General features: G+C 29.3%; 1 protein-coding gene across 1 annotated transcript; it reads right to left on the bottom strand.

Annotated features, from left to right (window-relative positions):
- Positions 1–2985: 2985 nt before the first annotated feature.
- Positions 2986–5387, bottom strand: LOC149498148 (NAC domain-containing protein 90-like). The gene is made up of 3 exons (XM_089717469.1): positions 5014–5387; positions 4277–4581; positions 2986–3436 (listed from the first exon to the last, which is right to left on the bottom strand). The coding sequence occupies exons 1-3, from the start codon at positions 5177–5179 to the stop codon at positions 3104–3106; spliced, it is 804 nt and encodes a 267-aa protein (XP_089573595.1). The 5' UTR covers positions 5180–5387; the 3' UTR covers positions 2986–3103.
- Between the last annotated feature and the right edge of the window lie 12693 nt (positions 5388–18080).

Genomic DNA, 18080 nt, shown 5'->3' on the forward strand with positions numbered 1-18080 from the left:
AAAAACCAAGAAATATGCATTTGGAAGCTCGTGAATCAAATTTAGACTGAATTTTATAAATGATTTAAGGCAAAGCAAAGGCAACCAAAGATCTTTAAATGAGAATATTTTGGTTTTGCATTAAAAAGTAGTTGATGGGAAGTTTTGTTTTGGACTACAGGACTTTGTATACAATTTATCAAATGGACAGCATGAAGAACACATTCACTCCAAAGAGATAAAGGTAAAGAAGCTTGAAATCTAAGGGCTCTAGCTACATTCAGAATATGTTGGTGTTTGCATTCAACCACACTGTTCTGTTGAGGTGTATTAACACAGGAAGTTTGGTGTAATATGCCTTGAGAAGAATAAAATGAGGCATAATAAACTTTTGTCCATTATCAGATCAAATGCATTTTATTTGTTTGGCAAACTGAGTGAAAACGTATGAACAAAAATTTTGAAGATGGGTTCTAGCTTCAGATTTGTATTTTAACAAGAAAATCCAAGTACTACGGCTATACTCATCTACTATGGTGAGAAAATAATGAAAACCAGTAATGGAAGTGACAGACATAGGACCCCAAATATCAATATGATAAGATCAAAACAAGAATTAGCAGTAGTAACACTTCTGGGTAAAGCTAACCTTTTTTGCTTAGCAAAGTGCAACTATCACAAGGTTTGGAACAATCAACAGTAATAGTGTTGTCTATTTGTTGTAAAACTTTGAGTTTAGATTCAGGTACGTGACCAAGTCTATAGTGCCAAATAGGAAAATTTTTAGTAATGGCATTATTACATGAAGAAATGGAATAACAGATAGGTTGAGTTTTTGAAGAAGGGTAAACCAACTGATCTAATCTTCTCCTTTTCTTAGCCAAGCCATCATTTTCAAGCATCGGTCCTATACAACAGAATCATCAAGGTGGAAAGAAAGAGTATAGTTAGGTGAATTGGTATGTTGAGAGACAGATATTAGATTGAAAGAGAATTGTGGCACATAAAAAACTCCATGTAAAACAAAAGGACACAGAAACACACTGCCAATATGAGTAACTTCAACAAGTTGCTTGTTTGGAAGAGAAACATAAGTGCCTTGAATTGGTTTAGAGTTGTACAATAAATGCAAAGAACACACTACATGAGTTACACCGGTATCAACTCATTTGTACAGTAGAAATATTGAGGCAAAGATTGCCATATTTGATACTAAAATGGTATTAACCTCATGGCTAGGCTGTGTAGAAATTGCCACTGAATTCGATGAAGGTAGAGTAGAAACTTCCATGAGAGACATCAACTTCTCATATTGTTCCTTAGTAAGAGCATATTCAGATGCATTGCTGAGTTTATGATCAGAAAATTTGACAGATTGAACTAAATCTTCATTAGATTTAACTGAGTCAGTAATTTCAACTTGATTCACAGAGTTAAAACCTTGTGATTTGCTTTTGAATATCCAACCAGGTGGATATCCATGTTTTTCGAAACATTTAGCCACTGAGTGTCCTTCCCAACCACAAAAAGTACAAACAGGTTTCTTATTAGATGAGAATCGATCAACAAATTTTCTAAAATTTTTTATTTCTATAGATCTTTGATACGATAAAGGCATTATGTTCAGATCCATAGATTGAGAAATTACACCTGAATTCATTTGTCGTTCTTGTTCTATAACATGGGCAAAAACTTTATTAACAGTAGGAAGAGCATCAATTAACATGATCTGAGATCTAACAGCTGCAAATCCATCATTAACACCATTAAGAAACCTGATTGCGTAATCATTCTGCTGATAGTCTCCAACCGTTTTCAAGGCTTCACATCGACATTGAGGTTATCAAGTACAGGAAGGAATTGGTCTCAAATTAACCATCTCATCCCAAAATATTTTCAGAGAAGTAAAGTAATCAGTAACGGAGAGATTACCTCGTTTAAATCCATATAATTCTTCTGAAAGAATTATCCATTCTGCAATTCTGAAAACCTATCATTGAGATCGTTCCGTACATCAACAGCATTATCCATTCTGTTTTAATATATATATTTATTTATTATTAACACATAGCGATTGAAATTTATAGAATCTCTGTTAGTTTTGTTATTCAAAATAATTTATATAAATCTTTGCGTATATTAAAAAATCAGTAAACTTTATTAGTTAGGATACTAAGTTTTATGTCCGAATAGTTATTTGTAATATTGAGATTTTAATATTATTAATTATATATTTTTCTGAAAAAAAATTAAAGAAAAACTTAATTGTTAACATCTTGCTTGTTATATATAGTTCCATGTTTTTAATTTTTATTTTTAAAAAACAAAAATTAATTTATTTTTTCACTATTTATTTCTTTAAAGTTGTCATTTTCTTGCCTATGATGATTATTTCCACTTATCAAACATCTTCCTTTTATTATCTGCCATTGAGATTTTAATTAACAATAGTAAGACATTAATAAAAAATTGTACTCCAATCTTTAAATTTTAAAGTGATTGAATACCTATTTATTATTATTTATACAATTATTGAAAATGAATATTGAATTTGAAATGAGTAATTTGAATAAATAAATAATATTAACTTTATGTGAATAAAGAAGAGAATGAAAACAAAAGTAGAAAATTTTATTAGAGATGAGATTAATTCATGAGTAATTTGAATAAGTAAAAAAGCAAAAATCCTTCAACCCAAATGAGGTAGTTCAACGGCAAAAAGTACCTGTAGGGTTGATTAGTATGATTTTAGGTCATGGTTTCGGTTTGTGAATCATCGAACTTTATGCTTCTATAAGAAGTTGGTACAAATGCGTATCTTTTTTAATTTGTATATTTCTATCATATTGGCCGGATATATACAATTAGTATAGGCATGAGTTACTCAAAATAATATCTCAATCACATATTATTATTCTTCATTAACATTACATTAAATTTAATTTCGACAAAAAAAAACATTATATTAAATCTAAATCTACTTTCAACAAATGATAATCACGAAGATACACATAAAAAACAATAGAATTACATATAAATTACATGTGTTATGAATTAGGAGCATTTTTGCACATACACCACTTTCAAAGTTACAATACATGCACTATTTCCAAGTGAAAATTAATTAGTTAATTGTCTCCTCCAAATAATTCCAATCCAATGGATCCCAATCCCAAAATGGTTGAGTATCAGTAACCATTGGCATAATGTCACTTCTTTCTCCAATTTGATCTGGAATATTATTATTTGTCCCCTGAGAGGATGAACTCTCATCAGGTGAGTTTGCTATCTCCATCTTTTCCATTTTAGGGTTTTGACAAGATGTTGTTGCTTCATCACCATGAGCAGCAGCTCCTGTTTGATCTCTCAGCATCTCCACCCCCAGTGGCCGGCGATCAAATGCTCGTAAGCTTTTCGATTTCTTGTACACTCGGCACAAACTGAATTCATGCCTTAACTGCAAATACAACAGAGAAAATTTTGAAATTAAGAGTCCCAAATTTATCACTAACTATTCAAGATCATGAAGCATTAGCCATTAGCTCAATGTTTAACTCGCAGTATAGGAGGTTTCTGATTTAAACTTTGTTAATTATATTTCTCAAACCATGTATAATTTGCTTTAAAATGAAATGGGAATGAAAACCCAAAAGTTTCATTTTAAATTCATTTTTTATGTATTTAAATACATTATATAATTTAAAAAATTATTCTTATATACAAGTTATTTTATGTGAATTAATCAAATAATAAAATGGATTATATTTTCTATTCTAAAAACAATATACAATGAAATTTTCTTTTTTTTTTAATTTTTTTGTTAATATTTTTTCTGGACTTCAAACTCATAATTAATATCCCTGATTCAAACCCAATACATAATTCAGAGCAAGACATAATTTTATTGCAACATGTAATAAGAGGAACATAAAATAGAACATTTTCATTGTGTTGCGTGATGGTTCAGGTTTAGTTTTCTAATTTATATTAATAAAAATAAATTAATTTGCTGGTTTATATATCTGCTAGGGTTTTTGAGAAGAGGAAAAGACTGATCTATTTCTCAATAATACATCATATTTGATGCATAAAAATAATCTCTATCAATATTTTTTTACAGATTAACTAACTAATGTGAAGGTTAACATTTATATTCTACTCAAATATATTAATATTTTTAAGTTTCAACAAATTGAATATTTTTCTGTTTTATATTATAATAGAAATCATATCAGGTTTTAATTCCGATATCTTTAAAAAAACATTTTGATCTGTGAAAAAGAAAATATATACGTACTACTGGAGATCCAGCGGTAGTGGATGAAGAAGAAGATGCATGTTCTTGAACAATAGCTTTGTACTCATTCATTTTCCAGACAGTTTTGCGTCCATAAGGAGCTCTTCCAGTATAGAAGACCATAGTTCTTTTAATGCCGATGATGCGACTATTATTGGAGAAAACCTGACCAGGAGATCCTGTAGCTTTCCAATATCCATTTGTTGTGAGCCTCTTTGGTCTTCCTCCTCGAGCTTCGCTCTCTTGCCTTGGAATGAAAAAAAACCACTGCTCTGGATCTCTACTTGATAGATCTCCAGCAAATTCTGGTTAAAAAAAAAAATACAAAAATCAATTAATTTTTAATTTAAACAAAAAAAAGAATTCAAAAGTTCTTTTTTTTTTTTTTTTTGAAAATTATAATAAATATTGCACCAAAAATTTCTTACATAGCCGAAAATAAGAATTAAAAGAATTTTTTTTTTAATTATAGGAATAATTGGTATGTGTCAAGAAACATATCCCATATTTAAACAAATAATTAATACAATATAGAAGAATGCTTTAGAAAAATATAAGATGTTGATACCCTCCAATTTAGAAGGAATTACTCATTTTCTATTCAGTATTTTGGAGAGTGTAACTTACAAAAGACATAAGAAAAATTTGCAATTCATAAAATTTTCTTTAGATGAAATTATGAAAAAAAATTAAAAATAAATAAAGAAAAGCAAGAAAGAGAAAGAAGTGTTTTTTACGTGGGAGTTCCCATGGATTATGCTCATATATATCAAGAACTGGAATGATCCGGTCCATGATCCGGTTCAAGTCCTCCCTTCTTCCTTCAAGCTTGTTATGGAGATAGAAAGATATGAGCTCTTCTTCTGTTGGGTAAAACCGAAACCCAGGTGGCAAATCCTCCATTTTAATCAATTACTCTTTCTCTTCCAATCTATTATGTGTATGATAATCTATCAATCACAAAGCATAACAATTAGTATATTCTTATATAGTTTGATCTAGCTTGCTTGATCTTCTCTTATATATATATAGATAAGAGAATTCTTGAAATTGGATCAAGAAACAAAATATCGTGTTAGTTGAGAAGAAGAGCAAGGGAGAACAGAAAATGAAATTTGCCTGTAAACTTCCAACGCGGTTATGTGGAAGAAAATCTCTGTCAATGCTCTCTCTACATCCGTACGTGTCCAATAGTTTATATTATAAGTTTAGAATTAGTCAAGTTTGTCATTTTGTTCTCTGTTTCTTTTCAGTCCTTTTTTATTTTCTTTGTTCTTTTTTTCCCCATGGTCGACAGTGGAATTAAATTATTTTTACTTTTATTTTTTGAATTTTTTTACAAAATTTCAAGTAAATTGATCATAAACTTAAAGTTAATGTGCTCAATTTATTCAAAATTTTTATGGATCAAATTAGACATGTAATGAAAATTTAAGAGTCAAATTAAATATTTAAGTTAAATTGAATTCCAATAAAAATTATTTGTAGAGGTGTGTGCAAAGGTTGATTCAATTCAAAATCAAACTAAATAGGGAGCAAACTAAATAAATTGAAATTTTTAAAATGAATTAAATAGTGTACAGAAATTAAATTGAACCAAATCAATTTAATTGGTTCGATCGATTCATTAATTAAAATTACAAATTAATAAAATTAATTAAGTTAGAAGTGTCCAAATAAAAATTATAAAGGCAGTCATATCTAAATTCCAACTATCCAAATAACAATTAATATAATTAACATTAAAAGAAGCATTCATTAAATTTTCAGTTACAAAATTACAGTTAGTAACCAATTAAGCATGACGTTCTTTGTCAATAATCTCAAAAATTATACCATATTGTTGTCACATGTCACAAAAACTATATAAATATAGTTTGCACTCTTTGTTTTATTTTAATATGGGGTAAAAATGCAACGTTTTGACAAAAAAAAATTGGACTAATTTGGATTAATCGAAGTTTTTTTAAGATTAATCGCACCATAACCGAAAAATCAAATTAATTCCACCTTAAACATTACAAGATACTGTCGCTTTGGCTGAACCAACTCAGGCCTCATGGCTTTAAAGGCCTCTTGCTACTCTAAGATTTGTCATTCTTTATGTACATCACTTCCACCTTGTACTTAGTGGATGTGAGATTCGCCTAAGTATCACAAATTCACTCATGAATTTTGTTACTTTAACTCTGTGTCACTTTCAACTTTTACTTTAACCTATTAAACACTTAAACTTATAAAATTAAATATATTAAACAGTTCAACTTACAAAATTATTTTATTGAATACTTTAACTTACAAAATTAAATCAACTAAACACTTATTTCATAGTTGAAAATGTGAAATAATTGTTGCAAAAGTTATGCTAACTACATATCAAATTAATATTTTACATATAAAAATGAAAAATCTTAAAAACTATTGCTATTAATATGTAAAGGTGTGCAATATTATCAAAATTTGCAAGTTCAAGCTCACAATAAGCCAATTACAAAGTTTAAGGTACCAAAAGATTAAAATTAAAAAGTTGAGAGGTGAATTTATATATTTTACCGTAATTTTTCATACGATGAAAATTCCGTGAAATTCACATTATGTCTTCTCAATGCATGTATGATTATATCTTTGTTTGTGATGTATCTTTCTCCTCTTCAAGCTATCATGGGGTTTAAAATTAATCGTTAAAAAAGAAAATAAATTATTTCAGCTATTAAACTTTTCAATTAATAAACAAAATAAATACTAGTTGGCTGGGTCTTAAGATTTCATGTAAAGAAAATAAACCTCTTAATAGTGTGTATAAAATCCATAATAGACTTCACATTTACCCAACAATTTCTAAGATATGAAAGGTTCGTGTGCTCTATTTTATCTCTACCTAAGTACCTATTACTGATTTCTTGTAAAAAAGCATTACAATGTACCTATATATATATATATATATATATATATATATATATATATAGTATAAAATGTCATTAATGTGTTTAGATGAGGACGGCCATTGTGTATTTATTGAAGCAAGACGTTTTTCAAAATGCATGAAAATAGTCAATTTTCAACTCTCCAAAACTTTCCAGGAATTTCATATGCATATGGGAGAAAGAATATTGCATAATTGTACTGCACTATGATGGAGATTGGAGAGCGTGCGACAAACACATTAGCTAACTTTCTGCTGCTTCTCTGTAAACATGAAGGAAGTTTCTTGTTCTCTTTTTAAGTCAAGTAGGGTTAGGTAATTATTTTATGAAAAATATATTTGGCCAATTTGAGTCTACGATTGTACAATGTTTAAAATGCCCGTATATTTATATAAAAAGAGACAAACTCCACAATATCCCGGAACATTTTAGTCATTTTAAACTATTATGGTGAAAGTTGTATCAGACTCAACTTGAATCATTCAACACGACTCTTTATTTTATCAGCAAAACTGTTAAGAAAATCAATTAGGGTATATAGTAAGCTTTTTTTTTTTTCCTATTAAAGTGCATAAATAGATGATTCATAGTTATCTCTCCACAGACGAAAGCCTTAACTTTTCAAAGATCATTCGCTAAATTGACAAGTCATTCCTTATGAGTAAGAAGATGAATTTAATCAATATGATTTACCTAAATTAACTTATAATATCATCAACCAGAAAAATATCCTCTCAGTTAGTCTCGAAAAGAGTATGATTAATTATATTGTTTTTGTAAACTTAATTAGTAATGCATTAGATACTTAAAAGTTAAAATTTCAGATGGTTATAAAAAAATAAAAAATATTTTTTTTTAAGGTAAAAAATAAAAAATAAAAAATATTGAACATAACAATCATTACTCATTAATTTCCTTGGAATCAGTTTTCATTATTATTGGAAATTAACTCTCTGCTTCGCTTATCAATCTTTATTTACTGGACATATATGTCCATAAATTTTACGATTTTATGTGTTTTTTTTTTATAGAGAAAAGAAAAAAAAAATAAGGTAGGAATATCAAAGAGAAGAAAAAATCTACAAGATACGTTCGATCCCAGAAAACGCACTTTGTTAAAAGGGCTAAACTTTGTACACTTTTTGGTCCAAAAAAGATTATATCTCTTAGTTATATAAAAAAAAAAAAAGAAAAATAAATAAAGCTTTAGAAACTTTAAGTAAAATTAATTTAAATAAAATAAAAAATAACCAACAATTTGATCCGACAGCTAAAATAAATTAATAAGGTAAAGGGTGTCAATAAACTTAAGAATATAAAAATGTTCACTTCCAAGAAATTTTATTTTGACAAAAATAGAAAGGATAGCCCCTTGCTTTCACCTTTTTTTATTTGACTTTATTAATTGACTGTCTGTTGGCTTTTTGATGGGAGTTTCTTATTCTTTTCTGATGAAAGATTATTTTTCCAAAATGAAAATTATTATCGCAGATTCATGAGGTGGAAGATGAAGACCCCAACGTCATTGGTACGTAAGATAATTGTAATCGTGCATACTGTTATGGCAAATCAATTCCATTTTCAACATAATCAATTGCTTGGCATTTTCATACTAGGTTTGGAAGTATAAAAAGGCCTATTGATCTAGATTGAGATGCTTCGCAATTCTAAGTTTTTTCTGGTATTATAATAATATAATTAATTAATTAATTTGCTGATAAAGAAACATCATTATCATTCAAATTTATCAATAAGCATGGTGTGTATGATTTATATGGTTTATTTTCTCCAATACATAAAGCATGGTGATTTATATAATTCAATTCAATTATTTTAGCGCCTAATTCGCTTAATTGTGTTGAATTTACACAATTATTAGGTCTATGTAAAGTTTAGAATAGAAAGTAAAAAGCCACCTACAGGTAGCCACTATTCCGCAACCGCTCTTGATTAGCTTTTTGACAAGTCAAAATTTCATTTTTATTAATTATATTATTCAGTGATATAGTATTTATGATAGCTTTCAGAGTTTGAAAGAGTTTTTTTATCAAACATTAAACACTGTAATTTTTTTTTAGTATTGCTAAAGGTGTTCTCTTACCTTCCGTTTTAACGATTAGATGAGAAACTAATCCCTAATCCCTCTCGGTCTAGGAGCGATTATGTTAAAAGTCCTCCCTAAAATGCCAACTCCACGGCTGGGTCCTGAGATTACCAAGGTGGGATCTAGTGCACTTCAACTACTAGACGAAGTTATCTTAGGTAAACACTCTAACATTTAAAGTTTCACAAAGAGTAATTAAATTTTTTTGACAATCATACTGCTAATTAAACAACTAATGCTTTTTTAGTAATATTTAGCTATTTGAGTAGCTAGTAATTGTTTGAGTAGTTTTTCATAAAATATTAAAAGTTAAACGTTACAGGAGTTGAATTTTATAAAATGTTATTTTAATTTCTAAAATTAATTCAAACACTATGTTACCGAATATGTCACGACCCGAATCCATGGGCCGGACCGGCACTAGGGCCCAGGTAAGCTTAAGGCCCCCGAGGCCCGTAGTAAGCCTGAAACACTAAAAATTTACTATCTCAATATAATTTTTTTAATATTCAGCCCATACTGATTGGAAAATAAACCGCAAGATTCTATTAAACCTCGGCCCAAATTTAAAACATCTTAAACATTTACAAATTACCCTGCTTACAATACAATATTTATAATATATGCTCACAGAATGATTTCATCTATAATAATATACGACTAAAAATATACAAATCCTATAACTGCGGAGTTCACTAACAAATGAATACAGATAAGTCTTCGGACATTTATCTATTTAATAGATCGATACTAAAATTAGAGAACTCTTTTCTAACAGTGAAAGAGTAGAGTTGTAGCTGGGATTTAGAAAGAGCTACTTCCTGAAAGATTTAAACAAAAGAGATGTGAGTTTGTTAAAGAATAATAATTATTGCACAACACACGCATTCACACAAATGTATAAATATATCAATCTAGTCATCCGACTAGTTATATGTTCACACAGCCAGTCACACAATTGGCATATCACCAGCACTCACAATTATTAACATCTTCACATAATCACATCACGTGGAAATTGGTCAGTGGAGTCACCGTAACCCCCGATGAGCTGTCCTCCCACATGGCTCATCCTCTCACGTGTGCACCAGGGAGCCGATCCCCCATACTGGCCGACCGGTCTAATCCTCACTTGACCAGCCCTCTCATTGTTTTTCTATCCTCTCTTTTCTTTTTCATACCAACAGGAAGCAACCCGGTGGTCTCCATCCAATCTAGATCATCAAGCGCTCACAACAGGAGGCCACCCTGCGGGCAGTGATCAAATCTAGACTGTCCGGTGCGCAACGACGAGAAGCCAACCTGTGGTTAACGGTAACGGTAACGGTAGGTGCACACGGGGGCGCCGATCTCCCATTTACCCGGCTAACTGTAATGGATCCATGAAACGGTAACGGTATATATAACGGTAACGGTAATCAGGATCCACATAACGGTAACGGTCTCACAAACCCATGGTGACCCACCTCATCCCAACTCCACACAAACAAAGCATAGCATTATCACAACACATTTAATCAAACATTGCAATTCAATGCAGACATATGATCAGTTACATATTGGAATGCAATGCATGATTAGACATTCATACTCAAATGCAAGCAAATAAATAAATAAAATTAACAATAAACGGCAACGATAGAGCAAATAATAATAATAATAATAATAATAATAATAATAATAATAATAATAATAATAATAATAATAATAACAATAAATAAGTAATTGTATAATTAAATAAATAATGATGATAATAAAATAATTAGAGCACTTTATTTATTATGAATTAAGTTATAGAATTAATCTAAATAAACTTATTAATTATATTGTTAATTAAAACTAGTCTAAGTTTTATCGAAATTTCGGCAGCACCTCCCCTAAAAATTGGACTATCTACCTGCTCAAATATCACAATATTATATATATTTATCATTCAATGCACACAGCCCATCCGTCGGGCGATCAAACAGTTGAATTTCCCTTCCTCCTTAAACATCAACATTAACACCCCACTATCTCAACCACAGGTTTATAAATATAGCGAAATTCAACCTGTTCCAACAATACTCATACAAGATTATTTGTTAAATCATAAGCTAACCAAACTAATAACTTATGATAATTAAATTGTTAAGTTGTTAAAACTCACTTTTAACAATAACTATTTGTAACTACTGTTTATTTAATTTCGATCATCTAATTATCTGACTAATTACTTCCAATTTGTCCTTCACGTTTCGACTTACGACAATTATTCCACAATGACTTATGTCCTAGAAGTTCAACATTAAATATATTAATTAGGTTGAATAGTGATTTTTAAATTATGTACTTAACTTAATATAATCACAATTTCTAACAAATAAATCCTAAGTTCCAATTCTCTTATGAATTTCCCAATTAAATTCACAAGCTTCCAACCTAATATATCAAAGTCCTTCGATTAAATACCTATTCGAAGTTAACTAAAATGTCCCATAAATTTAAATGTTGACATTTATAACACAATTAAATTTAATAATCAATTGATGCTTTATATGCAAAAAAAAATTGAGAATTGAGTCTTGGAACGTACCAATTGAGAATCGGGTGACGATTCCATGCTCAACGCGAAGAAAAGAGAATTCTGTCTCCCGGGCCTCGCCGGAGTGTCGCCGGCCGGTCACCGGACCGTCGTCGGCCGGCCGCCGTGCACGGTGGCCGGAAAAGCTAAACCGCCCAGAAAATTGCAAGGTCACCACCACATGACTCCAATTTTCGCGAGGAGTCCAAATCTACCATCGGTTTGATGAGGCAGTGGCTCGTTTGGCCGGATCGACCTCCACAGCCACCTTCAAGCCGCCATCCATGGTGGTTCATCAAAACTCAAGCAAAATCACGTACCAATGGAGGGGAATTGTTCACGTGGAGGAGAGGAGTCGATCGAGACCATCTCTAGCACCTGACGTTGACGGAATCAACGGGATTCGCCGAAAAATCGAGGAGTAGCGCTGTCGGAGCAAACGAGCTCGATCCGCGCCGCTGGAGCTCCGTTCGTGCGAGAGGAGGCAGGAAAGATGATCCGCAGTGCCAGGTGAGTCGACCACCACCTCGTTCTCGCTGAACGGTGGCCGGAAACGAGACGGAGAGGAGGGGGAAGATGAGAGGCTGTCGCGCGCGAGGGAGAAGGAGGGGAAAGGAAGGAGAGAAAAGAAAGGAAAAAGAAAAGGAAGGAAGGAAAGTGGGCTGGGCCATTCCGGTTCGATTCGAACCGGTTCGGTCCGATTAGTGATCTGGTCTCATTTGTTCGGTTTTCGAGTTTTTCCTATTATTCGTGTGGTTTTCGATAAATCGATTAAATTTCCAGGTCTGGTTTGATTTATTTTAATTATTTTTATTATGTTTTGCAACCTTTCCTCCACTTACTTAATAATACAAGTATTAATAGTAATGATTTTAAATTTAGAATAATTAATTCATATATATATATATATATAATAGATTAATCCTGGTGTTTCACGTTATTCTCGAAAATTTTTAACTGTCCTCAAATCGAAAATTCCCGAATGAACTGTTTTGGGCTTAGGCCCAATTCGAAAATTTGGGCTCGAATTGGGACTATGTTACAATTGCAACCCACGCGGCCAAAATTTGCGATTTTTGATTTAATAAAAATTTAAAAGTTTTGAAAATAAAAATTCAGGGTGTTTCAGAATATTATAAAAAATAATATTTTGTACTATTTAAGAAGCTATTGCTAAATACAACAAAAATCTAATAGATAACAGTAAGTACTACAGCAGTTAATGGTTGTTAAAACAACTAATACTGTTGAACAAGTCCAAAGTCTTTGTAAAAGAAAAAAAAAATCTTATTTTACATGCTAGACAAACGAAGAGTATACAAAATTATAAATTTACAAGGAAAAGGAAATTTATAACAATTCTATAATAGATTAATCAATTCTATAATATAACAATTGCAATTGAATTTTGAAATTCTACTAGTTAGTTCTACATCTTGCAATTGACTTTGAAGGTAGAAAGAATTCCATGTCTTGATAAGAGTTTCACACTTTGTATAATGACCCAAACCAGAAAGCAATGCCAAAGAATATAATAGATTAATCAATTATCTAATGGTTAATCATGTCAAAAAAATTATCTAATGGTTAATATGTACTAATTAAATTTTACATAGTCCAAGATCCAGCTATACATATTGGAGAGATTTTAAATATAATTACTTTTTCTTCAAAAATAATTATTCTCTCATCCACTGTATTATCACCGTCTATCAATTTTATGGACATGAAAATTAAAAGTCATGGGTAAAAAAATAAAATAATTAAAAGGTAAATTACTAGATACCATTTTGCAATGTGCAAAAGGCAGGAACCATACAATATGACATTTCCAAGAAATAGTTTACAAAAATTAATTAGATAAATATGTGTGTATTTATTTAATTATATTTAAATAATGGGTCTATGCATAATTTAATATAGACTTATTGTGGAAATATCCATTACTCTCGTTGAAAGCTGCGTGAAAAAAGAAAAAATAGAAAGATGAAACGAAACCAACCTAAATTTGGAGAATAAATTATTATTCTTCTTGACAAGTATTACCAAAACATTAGGACTTCTGTGAGATTCACTTTCTTCAAATAATTTTCTTTTTGAATACACGGAAGGTTTAATGGACTAAAATAATATTGCACCCTATATAAGAGGGATAACTCTCCTCTTTGAATAACATTCACCGAATTGACATTCACCTAATTGATGACAACTTTTGCAGTGGAGATGACTCGAACTCGAGACTTTTCACTCCCTACGTTTTCTACGAATTTGAAAAACCAATCAGACTTTCAAATAATTCAAAAGGCTAATAGTAATATATTTTATTTTTCTCTTACCATATACTCCTCCCTTTTGTGAAAAATATTATTATCCTCACTTGTGGTAAATGCCTTTATTAGATTAGGGTGGCGTATGACTTGTCCACACTAAACAAACAAAAATAATCTTTTTGTGAAATGAAAATATTTCTGACCATACAAGGAAAAAAAGAAAAAAATCGAAATGATTTTTTAGGAAATTCTCTTTTTTATTGATTTAGTCCGTAGATGGGAATATAAACAAAATTTAAACAAGAATCTGAACCGACTAATATGCCTTAAATTAAAAAGGTTTATAATAATTTCTATACGGTAATAGGACATACGAGATTGACTTACCTATAATGAGGAACAATTTTTGAAAAAACCCATATTTTTATTGGTTTTGATTCATGGATTATGGATGAAATCATAGACATAGTCTAAACAAGACTAATCCAAGCTATGAACGATGAATATGCCTTAAATTAAAAAGGTTTATCATAATTTCTATATAGTAATAAGATATATAGATTTGATTTATCTATACCCAGTTTACATAGATCCATCCGTGAATTAAATTAATAAAAAATAATTTTTTATTGAAATTATATGATATTTATAACTATTTACTGGAAAAAAAAAATAAAAACAAAAAATTCTATATCAATTGTTTGATTATAAAGAGATTCAAAAAATCGGGACAAGTAAAATCCTAGAATATACAGCAGTAAATTGTACAGTAATAATCGCGTAAAACTAAAAAGATTTGAAGAAATCAAGTCAAAATGAAGTCAATAAACACCGGACCCACATATAGGCTTTCCTTGTACTTTTAAGTAGAAAAAAAAAAAAAGTCATGCAGTTTTTCTCACGCGTAGTTGGAACAGACCACTGAGAGACAAAAGTTCGTTCCGTGGCTCCATCCATTAATTAAATCACATTTTTATTTATTTATTTTATGAAAACGACAAAAAGCGACATTTTGCAGGATTGTTGTCGTTCAATTCAATTTGTATAGATTATGAACGCAAATTAAGGTGCATATAGAGATGAAATATGAAATATATGATAGAATATATAAATATGTGTAAATAATTTCGCATTAATCGGTTATGAGTAAAATAAATGATTTACAATTAAAATGAAATTCCAATAAAAATAATTTAGGTGTTTTTCTATTAAGAATAAGTTCAATTCAAGTACCATCTAATTACTATTTTAAGTACCATCTAATTAATTAATTAATTAATTTTAAGATGGTATGTTGTGAAATTTATAAAATTATAAAAAGCTTCCATAAGGTTGTTCTAAATTGTGAGATTGCAATTTAAAATAAGATATTTATTAGTAATTTAAAAGTTTAATAAAACTAAAGTTAATAATTTAATTTAGTCATATGCTTAAATTCATTTATATATTAACTTTTCAAATTTTATTTTGAATCTATCGTGTCCTTAAAATTATGAATTTTAGAAACATCTCACAGCTTCCATACTAACATCAGTAATTTTTTTATATGTTTTTAGCTTTTACATGCAAAATATTAATTTATTATATTGTTACTACAACTTTTATAATAATTATTATGACATTTTCAACTATTTGATAAATATTTAATTTTGATCTAATTTTACAAATGAAATATTTAACAGAAAAAATTTGCTAAATTTAAATATCTAATAGATGTAACGTTCTACGTTGAAATATTTAATAGATCAAAGTAAAAATAAAGTATGTCATAAATTTTTTTGTTTTATGTAAATAACAAGGATGATTTGGTAAATTTAATTCTATTAAACCCAACCCATCATGTGAACATGCAAGGATCATGTTGACCATATCTGTTTTGATGAAAACCTTAATCAATTTACAATCAATTACGTGACCAATTGGACAATGCTAACTTATGGAATTCTTCTATTTGATTTTCTCATATTTACAAAATCAAAATCAATCAATTTCATTTTTGGACCATTTTGCAGCGGTTAACCGCACCTTCCGTGCCATTTAATTGATGTTAAATCACTATATATGTAGTCTAAATTGACTCATTATTTTAATTTTTTACCTCTCATTTTTATATATTTACTCTAGGGAAAATTTTTTTTTTAATCTGCCAGTCACAACTATGCATTCTTCTTATGATATCAAATGTATATTTTCGGAGAAAGTATGAATTTTATGTAACCAATATTTGAATAGTATATAATTAATAATTAAAAATAGTTATTCAATTTAAAAAATAAATTTAGCAGTCGTTTCAATTGATGGAATTTGAATAATAAAATTTAAATATTTAATTAATTTATTAAATTCATTTGTTTAGTAGAAAAAAAAAGTTAAAATCCATAGAATTAATAAATTTTACCGTGGTTTCCGTTCAATAAGTTTGAAAGAGAAAGAAATCTAAACTTATAAGTTGAATTTTATCAATTCCATCGGTTTTTATTATTGATAGAATTTGCGACTCTTACTACTATTTTAAAAATAGTTTTCATATGCATAGATTTTTTTTTTTTTTTTTTTTTTAAGGAAATAATTGGATGTGAAATTCTATGGATTCTATGGATTTCACCTTCCATTAATTCAAATGAGCACTTCATAGCATTGTCAATTAAGCAGTAAAAGTCAAATCATCTCATCTAATCATTGACTTCTCTTTTTCCCTCTCTTCTTCTTTTTTATGTGAACCTTGGAATTTGGGACTTGAAAGATAAAAGAGAAGAGTCGTTAGAATTTGAATTTGAAATCGTTAGTCCAACTCCATATATAGTCAAAATTTCTAATGTTATGGAAAAGGCCGACACTAATGGCGAATTTGTTTATGGGCTCATTTCAATTTCAAATTGGGCTTTCAAAATTGTTTACGGCCTTTGGGTTTCTGAAAGTTTGACAAGCCCAAGTCACACGACCATTATTATTCTCTAATATTTCATATTTCCGGTTTGACAAGCCCAATGCACTTAAAATAGAGCTTTAAATTAATATTATTGTTATATTGAATATATATATATATTTTTTTTTTCACTCCAAAAAGTTTGTTTATGCTATAAGTAAAAAATTCGTGAAAAGTTTGTAAAAGATAATATACGAATTATTAAAAATTATATTAGATAGAATTTGAGAAATCTAGAATATCAAATTAATATTAAAGTATATAAATAATTTTGAGAGTTTAATACGGAGCAAAAGTATAATTGACCAAAAGTTTAATAGTTTTAAAATGATTTTTTTTCCTGCTAATTATAATTGCAAAATTTATTTTATTATATGTACATGAAATAGATCTGCAATGCATTCATAAAATAATTTACTATTAAATAGAAAAAGAAATATGGAGGCTAAACCTAGCCATCTCTCGCTCTCTCTTTTTTGGTATTCTTTTAGATTTTGTTTTTTAATCACAGCCAAACGTCTTCTTTAGTCAGCGGTGGTTTCTCTTCGTCACTTTCTATCATTTTCTTTATTTTAATTAGCTTTCTTTTTAATAATTTCTAAATTTATGACTGTTTTAAATAAAATTTGAATTTAGTCTTTTAAATTTGTAATAGTTTACAGATCTTGAGTGTTTTTGATACCCTTTTAGTGGAATTATGAATTTCTCTTCTTTTATTAGGTTGTGAGAATTTTGATGTGGACTTTTATTTCTCTAGTAGTTCGAAATACAAAATAGATTATTGGTTGCTTGTGGTTGAAGACTTCAGATCTTTAGGTTCAAGTAAATTTCTTTTACTAATCGAATCTAGTAGTGCAGCTTGTTCCTCGGATAAAGTTTAATATATTAAACTTTTATTTTGATGTGAGTTGTACCAAGTTTTCAAAAAAATAATATTCAGGTCAATATTGTGGAAAATTTGTTTAATGTCCTATTTGAAAATGGATCAGTGTTTACCTGAAAGATTAACTTCTTCTG

This window comes from Jatropha curcas, chromosome 2 (genome assembly GCF_041381405.1).
Source record: "Jatropha curcas cultivar XTBG-Jc1 chromosome 2, XTBG_Jcur_1.0, whole genome shotgun sequence".
NCBI lineage: Eukaryota > Viridiplantae > Streptophyta > Magnoliopsida > Malpighiales > Euphorbiaceae > Jatropha > Jatropha curcas.

Excerpts from the sequence above, each read along its gene's own strand:
- LOC149498148 (XM_089717469.1), bottom strand. The coding sequence starts at position 5,179 with ATGGAGGATTTGCCACCTGGGTTTCGGTTTTACCCAACAGAAGAAGAG. Across the intron at positions 4,582-5,013 it reads TAATCCATGGGAACTCCCAC|AATTTGCTGGAGATCTATCA; the intron begins GTAAAAAACACT and ends TTTTTTAACCAG. Across the intron at positions 3,437-4,276 it reads CTACCGCTGGATCTCCAGTA|TTAAGGCATGAATTCAGTTT; the intron begins GTACGTATATAT and ends TTGTATTTGCAG.